Source organism: Gopherus evgoodei, chromosome 2 (assembly GCF_007399415.2).
Source record: "Gopherus evgoodei ecotype Sinaloan lineage chromosome 2, rGopEvg1_v1.p, whole genome shotgun sequence".
Taxonomy (NCBI): Eukaryota; Metazoa; Chordata; order Testudines; family Testudinidae; genus Gopherus; species Gopherus evgoodei.
The window spans coordinates 31,631,685-31,658,410 of record NC_044323.1 but is presented as its reverse complement, the minus strand read 5'-3'; the positions used below and the strand labels follow the sequence as shown (position 1 = coordinate 31,658,410).

Sequence of the window (26,726 nt, the reverse complement as noted above, 5' to 3'; positions counted from 1 at the left end):
GTGTGTCTGTCTGCCATGCTGTCTCCCCTCCTTCCATTTGTGCTGCCTTGTAGATTGTGAGGCTACATTAACAACAGCAAGTTAACCCTTGAAGGCTCAGCCAAGTGCTAGTTCATCATTTAGCAGTAGGGCATTCCCTGGGAAATATCCCACCCTCTTCCATCCTCAGCCAAGCTTCATAGTCATCATTGCTGTGTACAGTATTAAATTGTTTCTTTAAAACTTATACTGTCTGTGTGTGTGTGTATATATATGTGTGTGTGTGTATATGTATATATATATATAGTCTTTTGTCTGGCCAAAAAAAAAAAATTCCCTGGAACTCCCCCCCCCCACCCATTTACATTAATTCTTATGGGGAAATTGGATTCACTTAACATAGTTTTGCTTAGTCGCATTTTTCAGGAACATAGCTACAATATTAAGTGAGGATTACTGTATATGTTATACTGGAACAGACATCTTGTTTTTAGTTGCTTGATAACTTTCTAGGCTATTGACACTGGAGATACATTAGCTTTTTGTTTTTCCACATTGTTCTAAGAAAAACAATTTCATGCTATATCACAACTAAAAGTACTTGGTCTTTCAGTAGTCTTTTAAAAAAAAAAAAACAACCAAAACTGAAATCTTTCTATGGCTGACAAAGTTGATCTCTAATGTGCTTAGTTTGACTAATTCAGGAAATATTTAAGTGGCTACGGAAAGCCAATGTCACAATGGAAGCATGATCAGAGAGGAAAGTTCTGATGCATACATTAGCAGTACATCTCTCACAGATCTGGGGGATTACTAATGTTAAAAACTCATCTACATATATTCAATAGAATTGATATAATGGAAAAGCAATTCTGCTCTTAGTTCCAATTTACATTTTCACAATAAGTGATCACTTTTCCATGGGACAAGGTACTTTCATGAGGATGTGCTTAAAGGACAACTTACTTTATTTTAATCTTGCTTAAGAAGGTTAAAAAGTCTTGTGGGTTGCACTTGAACACAAATTTGTATCAGCTGTAAAGAGATCTGCAAAGCTCCTCAGTCATTTCACCATCTTAACCAATACTTCTCCCAGGTTCTGAGGCTGTCCTTATAGTTTTAATATGTCAACATTTTTAAAGAGAAAATTTGTTCTTTAACAGGATCAAATTTGCATTCTTTTCCATTTGTTTCTTTAGTCTTGGGTTTGGACATGGATGGTAGCTTAATGAAAGACTGTATCTAAGAGTTCAAACTTGATGTACATGTGGGTAGTTCACTTTACAAAAAGCCATGTTTTTGCATCACTCCTCTAGATAGCATTGTTTCTGAAGATGACCCTTCGGGGTCCCTTCCAGTTCAAGGAGATAGGTATATCTCCATTAATTTAATTTAATTTTTAATTTAATTTAAAGATAACATTAAGTTAACAGCCACCCAAGGACTTACCACTTCGAGACATGTTCAGTTCAACCCAAAATTGGATAACTTCAACTCTGTTCTCATGCTGTTGTAGCAGATTCAAAGGATTTTATATAGTTCTAAACACCCAATTGAACCCTAGCAAATGGCTAGGGAACTAGTAATTAATCACAAGAAATTTTATTGGGGAATCCTAGTTTCTGCTGTTGGATGAATATTGAAAATAATTAAGAACATTAGAATATGGGCTGCTAAATGCAGTGCATTTTTTGATTACCTGATGCAATCAGACAGCTAATCTTACTGCAAAAGCATTTTTAACTTCTCTGACAACTGCTTCATATGGAATCCATGTCACTTGACTACCTCAAGTTTTTCTGCAAATATGTTCTTGCTGAGAGATGGAGAACTCAACATTCCCTTGCAAGAGACATTAATGATGTAATCTTAGGGCAATATTTTAAGTATTTCACATTCTAGGAAATTTTACCAAAAGCCTTCTAGTTAAATCAAAGTCTTTACATTCATAAGCAAGTTGTGTGATATAACTGTGATATTGCCAGTGCTAAGCAAAGCATGTGCTGAAGAATAAGGGGAAATTATGGTTCTTTGTGCTCTATGTACATGCATATAATTTTATTTAAATATTGTAAAGCATACTCCCCTCTACTGGCGAGACCAGAGTAGTCCAGTCACTTCACAATAAGCAGTAAGTGAAAAAAGAGATCTTAAAGTGAATAATTTTTTAAAAAATTATACATAAAAACAGGAAATACATGATGATAGTATGGAATAAGTGTTTATCATGAAGAGTTTGGTGTGGTTGTTTAACTCCATGAGTGGTGAAACGGCAGATGAGTTATGCATATAATCTGAAAAGAATGCATGCTAAATTTTTATGCTATATTATGCCATCATGTATCTTATAAATGTAATATATCATAAAAATTATTCTGGAAAGATTTCAGAGGGTTTGTTTTATTGGAAGTATATGTTGGCTTTATCTACCTTTTGAAATCATGTGCTTTAGTTATGAATCCAATTTGGGCCCAGAGAGGGGGAGAGAGTTTAAAGTAATAAATGTAAAAGCTCTCAAATAACAGGGTAGATTAATTTAAATGCAAAAAAAATCGTATTTAAAGCAGGCTGAGGTTTTGTAAGACAAATTTGTGCTATTGGAACTTTAGTGCACCAAATTTTAGTTTATAGATGCTGTTTTTAAAATGTTACTACAATAGACTATCTCTTTTTAATAAAGGAAATAAAACCTGCTGTGAGCAAAAGATTAAATATTACAAAGTAAGGCTGAGAGGCAAAATAGTTAAGTAGGTACATAACTTTATTCATACTGCTATTCACATTGACACGGAACTTCTCATGTACTTAAAGTTAAGCAGTCCTGCTGAATCGGGGGCTAAAATTGTTCATTACTTTTTCTCATAAGTGGTATAAAATCTGTCACTTCAAAGTAACTGTTTCAGTATTAACAGTGGAAAATTATTTAGACTTTCAATACATTAGCAAAGTTAATATGAATTTTTATAGAAAGGCTAGCATTAAAAAAAAAATCTAAAGTTAAGCTCTCAAGCCCATATTTAGGGGCCTACAAGTGGGAGTTTCAGAAGTACCATAGTGACTTAGGAGCACAAGTTCCATTGACTTCAGACTGTAAACTCTGATGGAGGAGAATAGCCTGATCAAAGCATTTAAACTTTTTTGTAGGACTGTCAATTAATCGCAGTTATCTCCTGTGATTAACTCAAAAATTAATTGCAATTAAAAAAAAATGCAGTTAATCAGAGTTTTAATTCCACTGTTACATTTCAATTGGTATTATATTGTTTATTACATCTTTTGGATTTTTTCTATGTTTTCATATATATAGTATTCTGTTTTGTTACTGAAATCAGTGTTATTTTTTATTACAAATATTTACACTAAAAATTATAAACAAAAGAAATAATATTTTTCAGTTCACCTCATACAAATAGGGTAATGCAATCTCTTTATTGTGAAGATGCAACTTACAAATGTAGATTTTTTTTTGTTACATAACTGCACTCAAAAATGAAACAGTGTAAAACTTCAGAGCCTACAAGTCCATTCAGTCCTCCTCAGCCAGTCGCTAAGACAAACAAGTTTGTCAGCAGCTCTAGTACTAGTGGACGGTGCCAAACATTTATCACTGGAAAAGTTCAGAAGGCAGAACTATGCAAAAATGAGGAAGCTAGTTAAATAGAAATCAAAAGGTACAGTTACAGAAGTGAAATGTCTATAAGCTGCATGGAAACGTTTTTAAAAAACCATAATAGAGGTTCAAATTACTTGTATGCCTTAGATTAAAAAACAGAGGACCAATAAATGCCACCATGGCTAAACAACAAAGTAAAAGAAGAGGTTAGAGGCAAAAAGGCATTCTTTAAAAATTGGAAGTTAAATCATACTAAGAAAAATAGAAAGGAAGGTAATCTCTGGCAAGTCAAGTGTAAAAGTATAATTACGCAGTCCAAAAAAAGAATTTAAAGAGCAACTAGCAGAAGAGACATAAATGAACAGCAAGAGTTTTAAGTACACTAGAAGCAGGAAGCCTGCCAAACAAATGAGTAAGGCCACTGGACAAACAGAGATGCTAAAAGAGCACTCAAGAAAGATAAGGCTATTGTGGGGAAGCTAAATGAATACTTTTGCATCAGTCTTTTCTGCAGAGGATATATGGGAGATTCCCTTGCCCGAGCCATTCTTTTTAGGTGACAGATTTGAGGAACTGTCCCAGATTGAGGTCATTAGAGGTGGTTTTGGAACAGATTGACAAATGTAAACAGTTACATGTCACCAGGACCTGATGTTATTCACCCAAGAGTTCTGAAGGAACTGAAATATGAAATTGCACAATTGCTAAGTGGTATTTAAATCAGCTTCTGTTCCAGATGACTGGAGGATAGCTATGGGACACCAATTATTAAAAAGACTCCTGAGGCAATCCTGGCAGTTGAAGGCCAGTAAGCCTAACTTCATTACCAGACAACTTGGTTGAAACTATAGTAAAGAACAGAATTATCGGACACACAGATTAACACAGTGGTTGGGGATTAGTCAACATGGTTGCTGTACAGGGAAATCATGCCTCACCAATCCATTAGAATTCTCGGAGGGAATTCAACAATCATGTGTACAAGGGTGATCCTGTGAATATAGTGTACTTGGACTTTCAGAAGCCTTTGCCTAGACCCCTCACCAAAGGCTCTTAAGCAAAGTAGGCAGTGATGGTGTAAGAAGGAAGGGTTCTCTCATGGATTAGTAATTACACCTCTACCCCATTATAACGCCACCTGATATAACATGAATCCAGATATAACGCGGTAAAGCAGTGCTCCAGGGTGCGGGCCTGCATGCTCTGGCAGATCAAATCAAATTTGATATAACATGGTTTCACCTATAACACGGTAAGATTTTTTTGGCTCCCGAGGACAGCATTATATTGATGTAAAGATGTATTTAAAAGATAGGAAACAAAAGGTAGGAATAAATGTTCAGTTTTCTTGGTGGAGAGAGAGAAATGGCAGGGTCCCTCACAAATCTGTACTGGGACCAGTGCAGTTCAATACATTCATAAATCATCTGGTAAAATGAGTAAATAGTGAGGTGGAAAAATTTGCAAACCATACAAAATTATTCAGGATAATTAAGTCCAAAGCTGACTGTGAAGAGTTACAGAGGATTACTCTTGAGGTAATTCTGTGCACAATATTTTAAAATTCCGCAAAGTTTAATTGTCTCCAGATAGGTAGTGGGGAACACAGGCCACTGACTGCATGAAGGTTGGAGATAACCCTGCAGGGCTGCACCCGACCCTCACACAGTGCAAGGGTCTGGGCCTGCCCCTGAAGCAGGCTGGGGCCCTCTGTGCCAGGCACACCAGGTGTAGGCAAGCAGGCTCAGCCGAGCAGGATCCAAGTGTAGAGGGTTTAAGTGTGTGGGGATCCAGATGTGGGTTAAGAGTTCTGTGTGGGGCAATCTGGGTGTAGGCAGCTCCATGGAAGATCTGGATGCACGGAGGCTTGTTGGAGGGTTCCTGGTTCAGGGGCAATCGGCCTCTGCAGGGGGGCCCAGGTGAAGATGATTGGAGCCCAGGGGTCTGGGTGTGGCCGTGCAGTGGAGGGTTGTGGGTGCAGGAGAGTGGGGCTGATTGGAGTGGCAGTCCGGGTGCAATTGGAGATCAGTGGGGTGGGTGTCTTGGGGGCTCATCAGGGTAGTTCAGGTGCAGGGAAGGTGGGGCTCATTAGGGTAGGGGGTTGATTGGCTTGCTTAATGGGGGAGCTGCTGCTGTGGGGGTGCCACATGCTGGGCTCTTGCCCCACCTCCTTCCTTCCCCACTGCCTCTCTCCCTAAGCCCTCCCCCTTGCCCTGCCCCACCACGAGCACTCACTGTTGTACAGAAAACAGGATGGCTTCCAGCACCCAGAAAGGGAGTAGAATTGGCACTAGGACCTAGGAGGTGGCATCCAGCTGCAAAGTCTGCGGAGCCAAGCGGTACCGTCTTTCAGCTAGACCAGCTCTGTGTTTGCAGAAGTGAGGAGGGGGTAGTGGCAGGTGACCCCATGTACCCTCCCCCCAACACCTTGCCTCTCGAGGGGGCAGTGTCCCTCAAACTACACCCCCAGCTTCCCTTTGCTTCCCTGTCACTTTTCTGCAGGGAAGCAAAAGAAATCTGCAGAGGGACATGTTTTCTGCACGTGTCTCAGAATTCTGCACTCAGAATTCCCCCAGCAATAAAAGAGATCTCACAAAACTGGGTGACTGGACAACAAAATGGCAAATGAGATTCAGTCTTGAAAAGTAATGCATATTGGAAAACCTGATCCTAACTATCATACAAAATGATGGGATCTAAATTAGCTATTACCATTCAAGGAAGAGATCATGGAGTTTTAGATAGGTCTCTGAAAACATATGCTCAATGAGCAATCCCAGTCAAAAAAGCTAACAATGTTAGGAACCATTAGCAAAGGGATAGATAATAAGATAGACAATGTCATAATGCCAGTACATAAATCCATGGTATACCTACACCTTGAGTACTGCATGTAGTTCTGGTCACCCCATCTCAAAAGATGTATTAGCATTAGAAAAGATACAGAGAAGGGTAACAAAAAATGATTAGAAGTATGGAACAGGTTCTGCATGAGGAGAGATTAAAAAACTGGGATTGTTCAGCTTGGAAAAGAGATGATTAAAGGGGAGAGATAGAAATCTATTAAATCATGAGTGAGGTAGAGAAAGTTAATAAGGATGTGAAGGAATAAATAACAGAAGAACCAGGATTCACCCAATGATATTAATAGGCAGCAGGTTTAAAACAAACAAAAGGAAGTACTGCACACAGTGTACAGTAAGCCTGTTGAACTTGTTGCCAGGGGATGTTGTGAAGGGGAAAAGTACAACTTGGTTCAAAAAAGAATTAGATAAGTTCATGGAGGATTGGTTCATCAGTGACTATTAGCCAAGATGCTCAGGGATGCAACCCAATGCTCTGGGTATTTCTAGCCTCTGACTGCCAGAAGCTGGGAATGGACGATGGGATGGATCACTCAATGGATTTCTGTTTATTCCATCTGAAGCACCTGGCGTTGGCCCCTACTGGAATACAGTACACTGTGCTAGATGAAACATTTGTCTGATCTGTGATGGCTGTTCTTATGTTCAGAGAAGATATGATGCAGCGGCAGTAATGCATGTTAACTGAAGCGATATTTAAGTCTAAAGGTGTAATTTTGAGTACTTATTTTTCTTCATCTGTTTGATATTTAAAATGAGTTGTTTAGCTTTTAAGTATAGCTCATACATATATAAAATTTTTATAATCTGTACTATTTTTAGAACAGTGTCAGAGTTGTTAGTCAAGTACTGGCTCCACTGACATCCATTTTTGACTGAAGGACCTAATAGGATCGTATGAATTATTGTAGCTCTATTATCAGAGGCATAGCCATGTTAGTCTGGATCTGTAAAAACAACAGAGTCCTGTGGCACCTTATAGACTAACAGACGTATTGGAGCATGAGCTTTCGTGGTACCCACATAAGCTTATACTCCAATAGGTCTGTTAGTCTATAAGGTGCCACAGGACTCTTTGTTGCTTTTTGTAGTTCTATTGACATGTTTATCCAAATGAGTTCAAATAAACCAAAATATCTTTACAGGTTTACTGGAGTTCAGTATCTTTGTATGTTTGCATTGAATAGTGTTGAACTGTGGGTTGTTTTAAGAGCAAACAACTAAAGTGACACTTAAAAATCTAAACATTACTTGAAAATGGTCCTGGCAGTTGAATTTATTGTTGTTTTCCCTTTAACTATCATTGTTATCTATTTTTTGTAAAGCTCTCAGAACAGTAGGTAATTTATGTACATAACCATACACACTTCCTTGCTTTGTCTGTTACAAGTAACTTCAGATGTTACTTGTGTGTATGATATTTTTGAGGTTTTAGTCATAACTTAACATTTTTGTAAAGGTACATTTACTATAGTTGGGTTCTTATTTTGCACCTCTCCTGCAAATTATTTTAACGTACTGTTTACTTTGAATACTAACGTTTTATGCATAGTATTTTTATGAGCAAAACCTTTAATAAGGACTTGCTGTTTAAATGAGGAAGGGATAATAAATGATGAGCTATGCTATGCACCTGTTATTGGATGGTTGTATAATAATCCTATGACCACTCTTTCCTTCTGCTTTTAAGATCCATTTGTTGCATGTGAAAATACTTTGCAAACTCTTCTGGGCAATGACATTGTGAAAAGTACCTCTCATGCTATATAGATCACACAACTTTAGGAACTGTAACATAGTTTTCTTTGGTGGCTAAGATAAAGGACAGTGGATGAGAAGGTTCATTTCCCTGTTTTCCACATGTCGTGTTACAACCATTGTTCCAAGATGAGCTAGGTGGGACTTCCTTATTCTGAATCCTGTTAACATTGCTCATTAATCGATTGAGTAACTAAAGTCAGTCCTTGCTGAACTAAGATTAACTGGATGGACTGCTCTTTTCCTAAAGGAAAAAAGGGTTATAGAGGTCTAGAAAATAATTCATGGCTTAGCAATAATAAATGGGAGTGCTCTTCTTCACTTCTTCTCAAAATACAAGAATTAGGGGATATTAATGTAAAATGAAAGCAAGATTGGTTAAAGAAAGCCCTTTTTTAACCTGCATATTCTGTGGAACTCATTGCCACAGAATTTAATTTTGAGTTCAAGAGTTTAGTAGGATTCCAAAAAGGAGTAGACATCTATATTGACACTTGGGTTAAATTAAGTGAAAAATATAAAGGATGCAAGTCCTGATGATGCTTCAGGACATAAGCCAAACTCTAAACAGAAACAGAGAAGAAACTCTCTCTGCTGGCACATCATTCCGTAGCAGGGATCAGCAGCCTTTCAGAAGTGGTGTGCTAAGTCTTCATTTATTCACTTTAATTTAAGGTTTTGCTTTCCAGTAATGCATTTTAACATTTTTAGAAGGTCTCTTTCTATAATATATAACTAAACTATTGTTATATGTAAAGTAAATAAGGTTTTTAACATGTTTAAGAATCTTGATATAAAATTAAAATGCCGAGTCGCCCTGCTCCCACCGGTGGCCAGGACCCAGGCAGTGTGAGTGCCACTGAAAATCAGCTTGCATGCTGCAGGTTGCCTACCACTGTTCTGACAGTGACACATCTGGTACTGCTCACTGTCAGAGACAGGATACCACGCTATATAAACTTGTTTGAATCCCATTTGGCAGACCCTATCTTTGTTTTTGAATTGCTTGTATTCTGGTCTGTATTGAAGGTCTTGATTTGTAACCCAAAATTTGACCCGTCATCCCATCTTTTGGTCAAATCCATGGAGTTCTTAAGAGTGTTTGTATAATATACCTATACTTTCTAAAAAAATGTATAGCAGTCAAGGGGAGACCTGCAATAAACTGGATTAAGTGCATAATGAAATTAAAATTTAGCAAGAAAATGAAGTTTCATAGTAATAAAGGTAAAAATCTTGCTTCATGAAAAGTACGGCTCAGTGTGCCTCAGTCATATCACTGGCAACTTTCATTGTGATTCCTTCCAGTAAGAAATTGGAAGCCATTGTAATAATGGAACTCATGGTAAGATATTTTGCTGTGTTTTACCTAAAACATTGCAGGTTCTGAAAATAAGATTTCTATTCCTTTTTTATACTAAGCTGCAGTAAAATAAGTCCCAATAACAGTATGTCATAAGGTCTTACAGTTTCCCGGACACACACTTTTGTGTTTAATAATCCTTGTGTGAGACAATAAGAAAGAAGCGAATACTTCATATTTAGTGAGAGTAGTGTACTAGTGAGGAACTGTAATAATGCACTTTATTGGGAAGGAAAAACTAAATTAATGTTTGTCTTCTGTTCAGAGTCTGCATCCGTGGACAAGTCTGTATCCCATTCTTGCACAACTCCTTCAACATCTTCTGCTTCTGGACTGAATCCAACTTCTGCACCTGCTACTTCCACAGTCCCTGTCTCACCTGTCCCACAATCACCAATTCCTCCATTACTGCAGGACCCAAATCTCCTTCGACAGCTGCTGCCTGCTCTTCAAGCCACCCTGCAGCTTAATAATTCTAGTGTAGATATATCCAAAATAAATGAAGGTAAGAATTGTACAAAAATTTAATGTAATCTTACTTTATAACTTTTATTTATGCAAATCCAATGTATAACAGAACATAAAACCATAATAGATGGAGTCCTACTTAAAATAAGGGGAGTAAAATTGTGCAACATAGACAAATGAGTACCTGGATAAACTTAGCTGTGCTGTTAAAGTTTCTAATTTAACTTTTTAAACTTGCCATATAAGTTACTATATAAAATGTAATATATAAATACTTAATTAGCAAGATAATTTATGTGCACAAGTAGTCTCATTGGAACTGGGGGCTTTGTTGGTTTCGTTCTTTTGTCTGGGACATGTATCTGGCTATCAGTGTGGAAAGGATAGGCTGCATGACCTTACTAAATTAAAGACCTTCTTCAGATAGTGTACTTAAGGGCACGCCACTTCAGAGGTGCATGTGCCCCATGTTCCTTTGATTGGAGATTTGTGGTAGCAATGCTCGTTTGGCTTACCTGTGTGCTCCAGACATCTTTGTGCCTCATGTTTAGCATATATGAGCTGCATGGGATAACCCCGCTCAGTTCCTTCTCAATGGCCTAAGATGGAGCCTTTAATATGTTCACTTCCAGTTTTTCTTGGCGTTCACCTTTACGGTAGCTTAGTGTAATTCAGTGGTCCCCAAACTTTTCCGGGTGGCGGGCGCCGGACGACGAGCCACTGAAGACCATGGTCAGCCAACAAGCATCCGCCAAGAAGCGGCAATGTCAAAAGGTGTCACCACCGAAAATCAGCGGCATTTTGGTGGTGACACCTCTTGATGACGCCGCTTTTCAGTGGATGCTTATCTGCTGGCCAGTATGCAGGTGCACATAGATGTCCCAGTGTTGGGGACCCCTGGTGTAATTAGTTTAGTCCAATTAGTTAATTGTCACTATTAGTTGGATAGCTCCCTTTTCCACTGTTAGGGGTTTTTCCATTGAACACCCTATCTCTCCCCACCCACTTTTTTTGCGAGGCCTTCCCTAAGGATTGTCATTGTTTGTTATGCCATGTTTCCGGCCTTCAAGTGCTTCCTTTCTTGCTGGAAGTTCATCCCAATTAGCAACAGACATTCTCGGTGCCTCTACTGTTTAGGGGACACCCCTATGCCATCCATGTGTAAGAACAGTACTACTTTTATGAGCAAGTCCAGAAAGAGAAGTTAAATTTCCCCAAAATTTTGTCTCTGAGCTAGCTCTGAAACCAGCTTTGGACTCTAGCTCAGAGGATCCCCCTGTATACTTATTTTCAGCTACATTTAGTGCAACCTCTGTACCCTGATCACTGAGATCTTTGTGGGATAAAGCCAAATATACTCATGGTGCTTCAAGAAAAAGAAGTGGTCTCCCACCAGAAAGCCGCCTTTGAAGAAATCTGTCATCCCGGGACACCACAGGTCCCAAAGTAGGTACATTTAAAGCACCAAGCAGTTCTAGTACTGGGAGCTCATCAAAGCCATCAAGTTCTGCTAAGAGCCATAGTACTAAGCATGCCTTGGTGCTGATGAATCATGTCCTCAGAAGAGAACCTGAGAGACTCCAGGAGGCTGGTAACATCGACCTCTGTACCCAAACCAGTATCCCAGTCTTCTGCTCTGGTGTGCCAGAAATTGTCAGCGTCTTCAGTATTGGCACTTTCTGTTAGAAACGTGCCTCCAAGACAATGAGTGCCCCGAGTACCGACCCCATCTTTGAGCTAGATACAGCTGAAACAGTCAATATTGGTACCAACCCTGACTGTTGTGGAGCCTTACTTGACTTCAAATCAGGTACATTCAGTACTGCAAGAATTGGGATACTTCAGGGATCTTTTTGTTTTTGAAGAACTGGAGTCCCCACTGCTAATGGGTATGGAGCACTTCTCAGTGCCAAGATCTACTGGGTCACCAAAACCATATCTTTCCCCAGTGCATACTACCTCTCCATTACCTGCTGCAGAGGGTAGACAACGATCTGAATCTTCACTATCTGAACCACTACTGGAATATGTTAAGGATTCCTATTGATTCCCAGATCTTTGCGCAGGAATCTCCCCTCTACTATGGAGAGTACATCTTCCCAGTCACCTGCTCTGAGAGCTGTCAGGAACCCTGTTATCCCCTTCCTTCCATTAATCAGGGGCACATCTCTCAAGGTCATTACAGATAGTGTGGCCTGCGTGTTCTACATCTGCCATGAAGGGCTGGCAAGATTCCCCTCTCTTTGTGCCAAAACAGTAAAGTTATGGAACTGGTGTATAGCCAGTCACATCCTCATTTCAGCGTCTTTCACCCCAGGTGTACAAAACACTATGGCTGATGATCTCAGCAGGCATTTCTCCCAAGATTGAGTGGGAGCTGGATACATGAGTTTTCAGACTGATTTTTTCTGACCTGGGGGTTCTCATAAGTGGACTTCTTTGCCACCACCATTAACAGGAAGTGCATAAAATTCTGTTCCAGATGAAGACTTGGGTCCTCAGTCTCTGCAGGATTCCTTCCTCATTCATTGGATGGTGGGCTTTCTCTGTGTATATCCTCCAGCACAGCTGATCTTGGTTGTATTGAACAAAATAAAAAATGGCAAATCTAAGGCCATTTTAGTAGTTCCAATTTAGCAGAGAAGTCTGGTACCCTTACTTGATTTGTCTAGCTTCTAGTATGGCGTTGTCTTCCGTTCATTCCTCACCTAATGTCTCAGAATTCCGGCTGGACTCTCCATCCCAACCTGGGAATTCTTTGTCTCAGAGCTTGGTTACTCAGTGGTTCTCAGGGATAGAGACTTCTTGTTCTGCAGAAGTACAGCAGGTATTGTTAAACAGCAGGAAGACATCTTCATGAAACACTTTCAGAAATGGAAGTGGTATACCCAGTGACCACTTTCACTGGTTCACTCATTTCTCTCTATTGTCCTTGACTACTTGGGGGAGTTGGAAAAACTCTGGTCTCTCCAGGAGTTCCATCCAGATACATGTGGTGGCAATAACAGCCTTTCATTCCTCTGTTGAGGGATTCTCAGGTATTTGCTCACTTCATGACAGCAAGATGCATCAAAGGTTTGATTTAACCTTTTTCCACAGAGTAGCAAGCCCATCTGTGCATGATATTTAAATTTAGTCCTTGACTGTCTCATTAAACCTCCCTCTTAGTCATTGCTACATGTTCCCTTCACCTGTGTCCGTGAAAACAGCTTTCTTGGTAGTCATCACTTATGCCTGAAGAGTCGGGGAAATGGTGGCTTTAATGGCAGATCCTCTCTTTACAGTATTTGGGGAGAAAGTTTCGTTACCTTTGGTTGAAACTTAGGATATGGTGGTATCTTCTGAACTGCATATTAACCAACTTATTTGTCTTCCAGTCTTTTTCCCAAAACCACAGCAGACCAGGGAGAATGTTTCTCTTTGGATATCACTTTGAATTTCTGAAGATCATTAGACTTCTATCTGGATATAACCAAATCTTTCAGAAAGGCAGGCTCCCAAACTGTTCCATTTGCAGACAGATCCAGAGTTTCCATAGTCTCCAATCAAGAGATTCTCAGGATGGATCTTTGGATGTATCATCTCTTGTTATGAAACTATCAATTTCAACCTTCTTTTAGGGAGCACGCCCATTCTACAAGATCCCAGTCTACTTCTGTGACACTATTGGAAGGTGTCCCAGTGGCTGAAATTTGTTGGGGGCAACCAGGTCTTCAGTGCATACTTTCTTCAAACAGTATGCCTAGATTCATGCTGCCGACTCAGATGCTACAGTTGATAATGCAGTTCTGTTTTCAGTGTTGGACTCGACTGTGAAGCTCCTTTCTCCTTCCAGGGGTACTGCTCAGGTGTCACTAGAAGTGGAGCACCTTTAGGGACGCTACTTGAAGGAGAGATTACTAACCTTGTGCAATAACTGGATTTCTTCAGGGTGTTCCTATGGATGCTTTACTACCCACTGTCCTTACCTTCTGCTTCAGAGTTTCATAACATGGGACTTAGTGATAAAGAAGGAACTGAGGGCACTTTGCCCATACAGCTCTATGTATTCTGGGTATGGGGCACAAGGATGTCTGGAGTGTATGCCTGGGTGAAATGGATGAAATCTCGGATCAAAGGCACATGAGGTGTGTACATACCTAAAGTGGAGCACCCATAAGGGGATGCTTCTTGAAGAACTCCAGTTACTGCACAAAGTGAGTAACCTCTTCCTCTTTCCCTTTTCTGTTGCTGATGCCAGTTCAACTGATTCTCCATCAACCTTCCGCAGTTCACCCTCATATTCTAATATGTTGTTAAATCACTGTTCATGAATGCTGAAGTTTCTAATAGCTCTTTAAAGCTAATTGAACTACTAGGTTTTTTATTAATGGAACAGAATCTTCCCTGGCTTTGTAGAACAAAGGCAGGCAGTGAGCTGTAGAGCATTTGCAGGTTTCCAGACCAATGACATTTTTTGCATTTTGACAAATGAGATGGGGATAGGTTCTTTTCAGAGTTTAAAAACAGGATAATTAACTTGAAAGAGTCTAAACAGACGCACATTCAGTTTTGTCTAGAGCAAGGCACAGTAAATGGCCTTTTGATCTTTGGGTTCTAATATTATTTAACTTTTTAAGTTAAACATTAATCATTCATAGGCAATTAACATTTTGTGTATAGAATCCATATCGCTGTCAGTGAAAATCAGTCCACTTATTCAAATGTCTAAATCTGGATTTTGGAGTTTAACTTTAAGCACCCATATTAGACAGTGGGTTTTGTGCTTTGCTTTACAACTTTGAACATATTTTATGTTTGAACAGGAACTTCGAAAACACTGCTAAAACTTATTTGTTTAGTTCTTACAGCAGCTGTGACACAAGCCTCTCTGCAGTCTATACTCCATAAGATTCTCACTGCTGGACCATCTGCTTTCAATATTACTTCCCTGATTTCTCAAGCTGCACAACTATCTGCACAAGGTATTTAAAGTCTCACTTTCCCTTATGTAAAATTTTCAGAGTACATTATACAAGGGTCAGTATAACTAAAACTCTGTCACTGAATGTCAACACTGGTAATTAAACTTTCATCTGAAGTTGTATGTTACCCTCCCTGTCTGATACACTAGAAGTTGAGGACTTTTCTTAACATAAGATGTGACACAGCCTATGCTCAAGAAATAGTTGGCCGATGAACTAGATTAGATGAACTTTTAATAGGTCTCTTCTGTCTTAAATTTTCTGATTCTCTGACTTGATAAATAATGTGTGGGTTAATACCAAACTGCTTTTGGGAACTCAGCATTCAGGCACTGCACGTTTCTGATAGAAGGTTTAGATTAATCTATTGCACAGAAGAAGAACAGAATATTAAGCATTGGGTACCTGAGGCTGGTTACATAAGAATACCTTTTTCTCATGATACTTCTGTGTTTGTGATCAGTAGAGGCGCGTAACCTGGAGTCCATCAATTTAACCTTGAACCTCATTTTAAGTGAGATTGTGAAACATTTTTCTGAGAGCGATCTTTGACTTTGGAATGTACTTCCTTACCCATACCTCTTTAGTCTGCCAGAGTTTTGATGTTAACCTACCAGGTACAATATAAACTCTGTTTTTGGAGGCATGTTGGTAAGGTGCTAGTTTATTTACAGTAGAGCTGGAGATTGAAAGGAGCTTGATAGAAAGAGCCTTGTGGTTTCTGTGGTGTGTGTGTGGTGGGATTTTGTGTTTGTTTTTTTAATGACAGTAGAATTAAAAAACTTATTGGCAGCGTTGGTTTGAGTTGTTTTGTTCTTGTTTTTAATTAATGATGAGAGCCTTAGGTAGCCGCTACATACATATTTCATTCTTCTAGATGAAGTATCTTGGAAAATTAAGTTTAATTGGATTGAGCACTTTACATTATGAATTTTAATTTAATTATTTATTTAATTTATTGTTTAATTAATAAATTATTTAATTTAAATAAAACTCAAATTCCTCTCCATATTTAAAGGTCCAGACTTTCAAAAGTGCTTAGCGCACTGAGTTGAAACCAGATTATTAAGAGCTCTGCTTCTGTATAGATATCTAAATAAACTGATCATATTTTTCAAAAATGCTCAGCACCCAATAGCTCTTGTTCTCAGGAGCTGAGCGTTTTTGTAACTTCTCTTCCGATCACGAAGTAGGATCTGTTTTTTCTTTGCATTTTAAGTGTGTTTTTATTATGCTTTTTATTTTGAGTTTCCTTTCTCATTAAGCAGCTTTTACACTTAGGTGGAAAAAGATGCTATAAAATATTGTCATGATTTCTTTTTATAGCTCAGCCATCTAATCAGTCTCCAATGTCTTTAACTTCGGATGCCTCATCGCCAAGGTCATATGTTTCTCCAAGAATAAGCACGCCTCAAACCAACACAGTTCCTCTGAAACCTTTGATGAATACGCCCCCTGTATCATCACAGCCAAAGGTAAGATGCTTAATGATTTACATGCAAGTGGTAAACATTGGACAGAATGGTGGTAACCTATAATTTGAAGAAGGGGTAAAAAAAACCATTTATGGAAGTTTTGTATATTACTGATGCGTAATTATGTATAGAAGTGTAAGCTTATCGATATAAGGCACAGAAGTACTTTGTCAGTATAAAATGAAGAAGAGGAAGAGTTCCAGAAAACTTTTCATAGTAGAACTGCACTTCCATTAAGAGACTCTGTGAAACTGACATTATGGAGTTGTCTGTCATCTGGATGATTTCCATATGAAATTTGTTATTCTTACAAAAGGAAAGATGTTCTTCAGTGCCATGGTTTCAACAGAACAAATATTGGAATGTTTCAGGCATTATCCAGCATTATTTTTCTGCTTTTTGCACTCCCCTCTTTTTCTTTTCCAATTTGATTTTTGTTTTACTCAGAGTTATCAAGCTGTCTGGAGTAGCTCATGAGCATGAGTGCCAACAGTTACAAACCAAGACACAAACCCCAAGCTGGTTGTGTGTTCTGTGCTTGGATTTCTCCAGTCAAGTATCAAATGTAAACTTGTCAAGCACAGTAACAGCCTTCACATAGAGTCACAGACAGTCCCCTTATCTGTCTTGCCACCCAGGCAAGTCTGCCTTTGTGATAGATGATCCCTTTACACCAAAAATTACAATAATATTCAGGTTACTCCCAGTCCCAAAGGACCAGTCACTTATGTCAGATAAGTTGCATCCTAGATCTCTCACCAAAGACATAGCTTGTAGCCAGTCTTATAATAAACTCAGATTTATTAATTACGAAAAAGAAATGTCATTTATAAGGTTAAAGCTGGTAAATATACATGCATAAATGAGTTAGTCTTAGGTTCCAAAAGGTAATAGAAATGGCTGCGGTATACAAGCTTTAATGTTCTCTAAAAGTAACCCAAGCTAAGCAGCTTGGGGATCCCTTGTTTATGCTTAGAAATATTGCCCTCTCCAAATTCCAAGCAGCATAGTGATACTGTTCCTTCTGTTCAGGGATTTTTATTCCCCCAGAGTTCAGAGTTTATTCCCTCAGTGTTTGTCCCAGTCTCCTCTTCATGGGTGCATGTGTTGCAGGGGCAGTCAACAAAGTCTTTTGGTGTTATGATGTCCTTTGATGTTTTACAATGGCTCATTTGGTTTCAGTGGGCCTTCTTTATTTTAATTAATGCTTCGTTCCTGTTTGAGTTACACAGTTGCAGAGGTTTACAGTGCATACACTCAATATAATTTTTACACCATGGGATACAGATGTTATAAGTGAGATCAGTACATGCATCATCCTACAAGTATTTCATCAAGTCTAAACACGTTCTTATAAACTTAGCATTGTTAAAACAGATGTTGACACACAGATGAGCCACACTAGTTTCTTGCTATGTGTTTGTCAGTGTTCCTTGAGGCCTAAGGGCTCTGGTATGAGCTGCACCTGGTCTGCCAACATCACGAGCAATAAGCAGAAAAGCTGCTGCTGTATTTGGCTGGCATTTGTATCTCAGAAGGCTAAAACAACCCCCCCTCTCACCTTCAGTGGTGTCTGTTGCAGTAGTACTTCCTCATAGAACCTCAATCTCCGACCCCTTCTCTCTCCCCACCCCCCATTATCATAGTGAACGAGGCTGTGTCTAAAGTGATTCCTGGATCTGTCATGGACAAAACCAGCCATTAATTTATTTAAATGGGGAGAGAAACTTCCTCATGGGAGCACACTTGCTCCTTGAGCTAGCATCTTGATGGGCTTTCTGGGCTGTGGTCAATAAAACAAGCTTGTATGAAGGAGAGAGAAGTTTGCACATGGTGAAAGAGACTCTTCCTGATGCAGAAGAAGAGCCTCAGACTTTGTGAAAAAGATGCTCCCAGACTACCACAAGGTTAAGGATCTCATCACTCCTTTTTTTCTGGGCTGAGAATTCCTTGAGAGGATCAGTGACCAAGAAAACCACACTTTGGATAATCAGCTCCCTCCAGCGGTCAGAGGTTGGTCCTTTCAGTCTTTCTCAGAAGCATTTTCCTGAGCCCAGAGTATCAATGGAGATTCATCACAGTAGGTTGCAAGTATTGTTTGCTCAGTTCTATAGCACTTTTCCAGACAAGGCCTCAAGATCAATTGAGACAAGTCTGTTCTCACCACTGCTGAATACATAGTGTTTATAGGGGCAGAACTGGATTCCAGGTCAGCAAAAGCATACCTTCCTCAAGAAAGATTTTCCATGATGAATCACCTCTTTTCACACCTTCCATCTTAACAGAGTGAGAGTCTGCATCATTATACAATGCAGCTTGTGTGACTCAATAGCTCCAACCTGGGCATATCATTCTCATATTCCAACCTGATGCATCTATCAGTTAGTCCACCTCTTCTACTTCTGAACCTCCCAGAAATCATTTTACAAAACTAAGGCCAGGTGCTGCACTTGGATCCAGCATCTCTGCATCTAACATCATGGAGGCTAGGTGGCAAACTTCTATGGATAGAAGTTGTTATGCAGCTGTGCAAGAGGTTTCAATTCAAAGTAGAGTGGCCTCTATTAGAAAGACGTGTCAAGCTAAAAGGAAGCATTTCTCATTATGGTCCATTCAGCGCTTAGGCTCTTCTATTCTAACTATTTTGGACTACTTGTTGACTTTGAAACACTCAGGACTCTCTTAACTACCAGTCATCTGGCTGCTGTATTAGCATATTACCCATCTGAGGAATTTGATTTTTTTCTCACCCCATGGTATCAAGATTTTAAAAGGGCTTGATTCATGATGAACCCTCCCTTAGAACCCATATTGTCCTGTTCATTATATTACCAATGTATTAAAACAGCATTTTGGGTAGCCGTCATATTGGCTCACGGGATGATAAAAATTCAGGCTTTTGCCAAGCCATTAACTGTATGTCATAAAGACATTTACTCTCGGGCCTCGTCCAAAATCTTTACCAAAAGTGGTTTTAGATTTTCACAAAAAAAAAAGTCTATATTTTACCAGTATTTTTTCCTAAACATCATAGCTCTCTTCCATAAGCTAAATTCCACACACTAGATGTTCTTAGGGGTTTTATCGCCTTAATCTTACCAGAACAAAACCATTTTGTAAATCGTCCAGACTATTGTGGCTTTTGGTGACAAGTCTAGAAGGCTAGCCTTTTCCTCTGACTTTGAGTGGGTTACAGATGGCATTAAGATTTCTTATACATTAAATAAATTGCCCCTTCTCTCTCAAGTTAGGACTCACTCTACTAGGGCTCAGTGTTATTTCAAGAGGGAGTCCCTATTTCTAAGATTCGTAGGGCACCGACTTGGAGTTTTGTTCATATGTTTTACCAATCACTACTTCTCCATTGTGGAAGATTCTGGATCACAAGTCCAGTTTGGCAGGATTGTCCTGTAGTCAATATTTAGGTTAGAACTCTTATTGTTCATTTTCTTGAGGGATTATTGCTAGTCAGTCACCCACAATGGGATTCACATGGACAAATGCTTGGAGAGCTTGCTTAGCTTACAGTAACTGGAGTTCAAGATACAGTTTTCCATTTGGATCCCTTGATCCACCTTCCTTGCCCCTTGATAGAGAATCCTCACCTGGATATTTTGTATTAGTGAAGAAAATGAGTGGCGGTTGGGGCTACTTCACCCTCTATATGTTCACCCTCTATATGCTCATTGTAGGAGGCGTAAAGGTGAACAGTGGCACATGTGCAACACCAGCAGATGTTGCTGGCTAAAAGATTTCAGGCTTGTGCAACTGGAGTGCTCACATGCCTGCAGTGGAATCAGTGCAGACTAAAAGATCTAAAACCAACTCCAGTTAGTATAAAGTAAGTATCCTCTTTCTTCGAGATGAACCTCAGCCTATTCACAGTCGCTACCGACTTGTCTCATTTCTTTGTTGGAAAGAACTGAAAGGAACCCTGTGAAAAGGCGAGGGAGGGACAGACAAGTGTCTCTAGCAGACACTGATCTCCAGAAGATTCCAGTTGCTTGCAATCAAGCACCTTGATTTCATATGCGTGATTATTCAGAGGCTCATCTCAAAGAACTCTAGTTACTGGTTTGGGGATGGTCATTAGAACAGTTACAATCGGAGGCCAAACAATCAGGGGGCCGAACTGATGTACATTTCTAATAGAAATGTCATACTTGTTGCCTACTTTGTGTAAGAATTCTCAATGAGTTGTTAAAGGTCCCTATTTGAAAATGTAGAGAAATAAGGCATTAGAGGCAAAGGCCTGACATACATTTAAAAAATTGAATCATAGCATTCACAGTGAATAACACCTCTTCAGTGTGAAGTGTATAGCGTAGTACAACAGAGTTAGTGTTAGAAGCAATGTTGGTGCTTTGGAGGAAATGGATAGTTGATGTTTGATTGCAACTTTTAGTTATTAAAAATTGGAAGTTTGAGTGATGTCAAATTTATCTAAAGAAATTGGTGCCTGTGGTGGTGGGGTATTGAAGAAGATAGCAGATGGCTTTTAACCAAGTTAAATTTTAAAGAAATGCCCATTGCATAAAATAAAAGTGCTGTAAATGTAGAGCCAGTAAAGAAATAGGATTTATTTGACCTTACTGTGAAACTTAAAGTAGTGGATGGGCAAGATGCCAGGCTAGAGAAATCATTGATCTGATTGTACCTGGTAATTCCCATGTTTGTTTCTTTAGTTCATATGTTTGAGATTTATGATGCATAGGAAATCTGACCCAAGTTTTGAATATTGCAGGTAACTACTCCAGGTGTAAAGCAAGGACCAGCTTCACAGTCAGCACCTCAGCAGCCGGTAATAGCTGACAAGCAGACAGGCCATGAGCCTGCCTCTCCTCGAAGTCTTCAGCGCTCAAGGCAAGTTGAAATATTTGTTTATGTTGCTTTGTTGCTGTTACTCTGGATAAAACGTACATTGTATTCTGTGCAATTAGCTTGGTTTTTGGTATGCTTATGATCAGTGTAAGCATATTAATTAGCTCTGCTATTGCTGTAAGGGCACAGCTACATAACTTGTTTGATTTTTACCCCTTTCTGTTTGGCTCCACAGATCTCCACTTTACGAATTATGTGTCCTGCCAGGTGAACCACAGAACCATTAGCAGCAGCAAAATTGAGGAGTGTACATTAATGATTCTGGTTCATCATTCTGGAATTGAGAATACAAAGGATCCCACCCTCTAAACATGCTTCCTTTCCTCTTCATCTGTCAGTGCAGTTACAGAACCAAATGTTGTTCTCTGCACATGACTAGTTGTTAGCTTCAGAAATTTGTGGTTTTTTGTTTTGGTATTCATTTTAAGTGAGTTGACAGCTTCTGTTCACTGACTTTGTTGCTTTAATGATATGCATTAAGAGCAAAACAAGCTTCACAAAATGCTCTTCTCTGCCCAAATTATTTTTCACCAACATCCAGACCCTGTCTGACCATGTTTGCTTGGTGTGTGTATATACGCATTCAGCCTGTGATTGTAAGGCATATGGGGTGTTTGCCTCTTGCATCAAGCTTTCCTTTTGGAGGAAGACTTGGAGTCAGAGGATCTATGAGAGAGTTCCATGTAAGACATTCTCTGCTTTTGAGCATGTCTGATCCAAAGTTTGACATCTGAAATCAAGAACTTGTCTTAGGAGCCATCTGGAGTGGAGTCAAGGTCTTCAGGGTCTTAAGATCCAATGACTCCAGATCCGTCTCCAGGAAGGAGAGCAGCTGAATTCCTTAAGGCTAGAATCTGCCAGCTTCTGAAAAGCCATGGCAGAGGCACTCTAGGTCAACAAAAAACTAGGTTTTTTAGAAGTTGGATTAGGGTGTCTGATCTGAAAGTTGATTCTGATTGTATCTTTGTGTAGGTGACATCCTTAAATCCTTGGGATGCTGAATGAAGATAGGGATCTTCTTGGATCTGAAATGGTCAGATCCTTAGTCTGCATTGGTGGGAGCTTTGGGACTGCTTTCTCACCAAAGGCCCTCTTTGAAGTCTTTATGTTATTAATGGACTTGGATTCTTCCTGTGTTCCACTCCTATCACTTTCAGATCTCTGGCTTCTTTACTTCCCAGAGCTGTCACCAGAGATAAACTTCTCTGGAAACTATATCCATCAAGGTCAATTTTGTAAGGAAAGAGAAGTGAGTCAGGAGCTCCTGGTCCTTCAGCACCAGCTGATTTACTGAAGCTTTTCAGTCTGTTCCTTTTGCTGGTTACTGGCTTTCAGCGCCACTCAGGATGTCATTTGTTTCAAAACAATAGAAATATATCTTATGGGTAATGTACGTGTTACGGCAGCACTTCCCAATTTATTTACAGGTACGAGCTCACTTTAATGTAGTATTTCCTCCTCAGACAACATGAAGGACACCATGTTTTGAAGAGCAAAATGGTGTCCTCCATTCATCATGAACTGGCATGCACTGTACATGTGAGGTCATGCTGTGCGGTGCAAAATGGCATCCTCCATACACTACGCATCTCTGTGACCCCACTTCGGGTCACACCTGACATTTGGGAACAGCTGCCAAAGAGGTTTAGTCTCTGTGGACTCCAGCTCTTTTTCAGCTTCTAGTTCTCTTGGAAGCACTTCAGCTAAAAATATAGGAGTGCAAGTATTCCTGCGGTCAGAAGAAGTGTCTGTAATGAAATGCATTTTATTCCACCCAGTGGAGGATTCAGAGTAACTGGACTAATTTGTAAGTATCTTTACTCAGCACTGTTGTCAGACGACTTCTCATGGCTGTGCAGCGCTTCAGTGTGGCAACATATTTGAGCAGATATGAGGATTTGTCATTCCCTTATACAAGAAAATTCTGTGGAAATGGTGCTTTCAGAACTGGGACTCTTATCGTTTTCATCATGCAGTGGTGAAGACAACCTGAATTTCAATGAGGTCAGGCCAACAAGAGCGGTCCCTTAAATTCAGTGACCTAAGTTGATTCTTGCCAGATGGGGGTCATCTAGACATGGACTTTTTGATACAGACCTGTGAGAAACGACTTCTCTCTAGAGCAGACAGGGTCCTGAACTGTGCAATATTTCTTTTACACTGTAGAGGAAAGGACTCTTGTATGCCTTTACTTCCTCTGTTACCAAAGGTTCTGCTGCAGGGCAGAGCTCAAGTGCTTTTGATCTTTGCCCTGGGCTTTGGCTTGTCTTTGGAATTTACTGTTGGAGAGAGAGGAACTGACGGATGGCAATGGGTGTATAGACTGTCCCAGAGAGCAGCATCCAGTGATTGTGTGTACACTCCTGAATAGATTTACTACTTTGAATGGTTCTGTGGCTCATGTTCAAGGGCACATGACTCCGAAGTGTGGATCTGCATAGGCAGTATATTCTGGGAACTATAGTAACTGGGAACTTTTCTTTCTTTCCCCACTGAATTTTTAATGGAACTTGAAATTTAACATTACTATATCGTATGCATGTATGTTTGCTCAGTTCATAGTTACATAGCTTCTTATACCGAAAATACCTTTTTTTTTTTAGTATTTTCAGTTATGCAGATACTGCTGTGAATATTAATGAATCGCTGTGTGCCCTTGCAAAACAATGAGTTAACTACCACTGTTGCCAGTAAATTAAAACAATATGGTTAGTTGTAAACCAGAGAACTTTCTGAAATCCAACCATTCTAAAAGTTCAGCAGTTAGATTTTGACGTAAAAATATTGAGCATCCTTTTGTTTCCCTAATACTTTAGGAGAGTCCATGATGCCTGACAGGTAAAGTGAAAACCTAAGTAGTTACTGGAACCTAGGAACTTTATAATCTAAACTGAGAACAATTGATCAGTTATAACTGCATTTTAATTTTTCAGGGTTTAGAATGATTCATAATTATATTTTCCTGTAATAGTCTGCATCTAAACCAGTTTGTTTCTTTTAGAATTAAAACTTAGAAATTATCTTAAAATAGTTTAAATATCTTAGGCTACATTTAGGCTATTCTTTGGCTATTTTTGATTTATAAAACTTTAAAAAAATGTTTTAGAGGTGTTTATGCCATTTGTTTTTTATTGGTCATGATGCTATGAAGGAAATAAGTCACATTGATGTAATAGAACAGCAGCAGTGGACTATTCTTAAAAGAAAAATATGGGAAGAATTCTATTTAACCTACAATAACGATCTGCACTTGCTAGAAAAAACTGAAGCAAAACAGGCTTTTTTCTATTCTTGATTTCTGTTTACTACACAGAAAGCATTTTCCAGAATTAAGCACTTCACTTATGCTGTATCTATGTATTTCTTTTTATGGCAGGAATACTGAAGAAAAAAGATTATTCCAAAAATGACCTTCCTCAAGTGTTTGATTAATTTAAAAAATAAAATCAATATTATGCTTCCCTCATAATACCTTACTAAATAATTTCAAGATTAAAATATGGTAAAGAATAGTAGCTTAAATGTTGGTAACACTTTAAATTTAAACTTTGTATTTATATATTCAAGGAAACAGTAATGAATTCCATGCAAAAACAAGTGAACATAAAACATATTTTCTGAATGTCAAGTAGGCTTCCCGTTTATGCAAGCATATGTGACCTAATGCAAGTCTTTCTGTAAACTATGATTCCAGAGAGGCTTTGAGAGTAATTGATATTTCTAATTATGGAGGCATTGATTTTGGTTCCTTGGTTAAGGTTGCATTAGGATTTTCCTTTTAATGGTACCTTTGCAATTTTCTAATTCTGTTCTGGCCTAAAAAAAAAGTTATACATTTTACATAGCATGTTTACATTTTCCTAAGGTACTTTAGGTATGGAAAGTTACGGAGTTAAGTTAGGGTTTCAAAACATCCTTTTCCTCAGATTTTGAGACAAAGTTTTTCCTTTTTTTGTTTGTTTGTTGCGCGGGTAGAGACACTAACTTGGTTTACCGTGGTGGCCAAAACCCTTATTTATTTTTTTTATAAACGTAATAATTAGGAAAGCCAATGCCTATAAAAAAGTAGAGGTAAGAGAGTAGCAATTATTTTGAAAGGTTTCAGAGTGGTAGCTGTGTTAGTTTGTCTCAGCAAAAATAACGAGGAGTTCTTGTGGCACCTTAGACTAACAAATTTATTTGGGCATAAGCTTTCGTGGGCTAAAACCCACTTCATCGGATGCATGCAGTAGAAAATACAGTAGGAAGATATATACACAGAGAACATGAAAAAATGGGTGTTGCCATACCAACTCTAACAAGACTAATCAATTAAGGTGGACTATTATCAGCAGGAGAAAAAAATGTTTGTAGTGATAATCAGGATGGCCCATTTCAAACAGTTAACAAGAAGGTGCGAGTAACCGTAGGGGAAAAATTAACATGGGGAAATGTCTTGTAATTGAATGACCAGGGAGATTGAAGTGTTCTCTGACTGATTATGCGCAAAAGAATAAATAGACCCAAATCAGACATCAAGAATTATAACATTCAAAAACCAGTCAGAGAACATACCAGCCTCCCTGGTCACTCAATTACAGACCTAAAAGTCGCAATTCTACAACCAAAAAACTTCAAAAACAGACTCCAACAAGAAACTGCAGAACTGGAATTAATTTGCAAACTGGACACCATTAAATTAGGCTTGAATAAAGACTGGGAGTGGATGGTTCATTACACAAAGTAAAAACTATTTACCCATGCTAATTTTTCCCCTACTAAAAGGAATAGAGGAGTGTTAGCTATACTAGGACGCTGAAAGCTAATATCAGTCTTTCCAAGATAGTAGATGCAGCCTCTTTTCTAAAGTACCATAAGTATTCATGGTGTCCTACAAAAAAGAAGAGAATTTCTTGATCAGAAGTGCTTACCTGGGTTCTAAGGTTTGTGGAACTTCTTATTCATCCCCAGTGTCCTTATGTTGGAGTTTCTGGCCTCAAGGAGTGATTTAGCTTTGCTCAGGGTCTCTTGATAGCTCACTGGGCAGCCATATGTTGCATCTTGGTCTCAGAGCAATAAACAAAGGTGACTGAGTACTTAATGGTGACCATGTTCATCAGGACTCCCACGTTTTGTTGAATGATCATGTCTTACATTACATCTTGGATTGTTTTGAAGCTCTTTATTAACCTATTGTGACAAAGTTCCTCCTCTACCTTGGTGGGTCCTGCGCTTATTGGCAGATTTGCTACCTCAATGATCTTCCCTACAGTCTGGGTCAACTTCTCCTGTGTCTGATCAGGAGTTGGGAGATTTGGGGGGAACCTGGGCCCGCCTTCTACTCGGGGTTCCAGCCCAGGGCCCTGTGGATTGCAGCTGTCT

General features: G+C 39.1%; 1 protein-coding gene across 3 annotated transcripts in view; it reads left to right on the top strand.

Moving 5' to 3' along the window:
• WAC (WW domain containing adaptor with coiled-coil) overlaps positions 1–26,726 on the top strand; it is a 125,635-nt gene that overhangs the window by 85,514 nt on the left and 13,395 nt on the right. For all 3 annotated transcript variants that reach the window (XM_030550279.1, XM_030550278.1, XM_030550280.1), the window contains exons 8-11: positions 9,843–10,082; positions 14,887–15,009; positions 16,336–16,484; positions 21,229–21,347. In XM_030550279.1, coding sequence (XP_030406139.1) covers positions 9,843–10,082; positions 14,887–15,009; positions 16,336–16,484; positions 21,229–21,347 — 631 coding nt within the window. The remainder of the gene's footprint in view (positions 1–9,842; positions 10,083–14,886; positions 15,010–16,335; positions 16,485–21,228; positions 21,348–26,726) is intronic.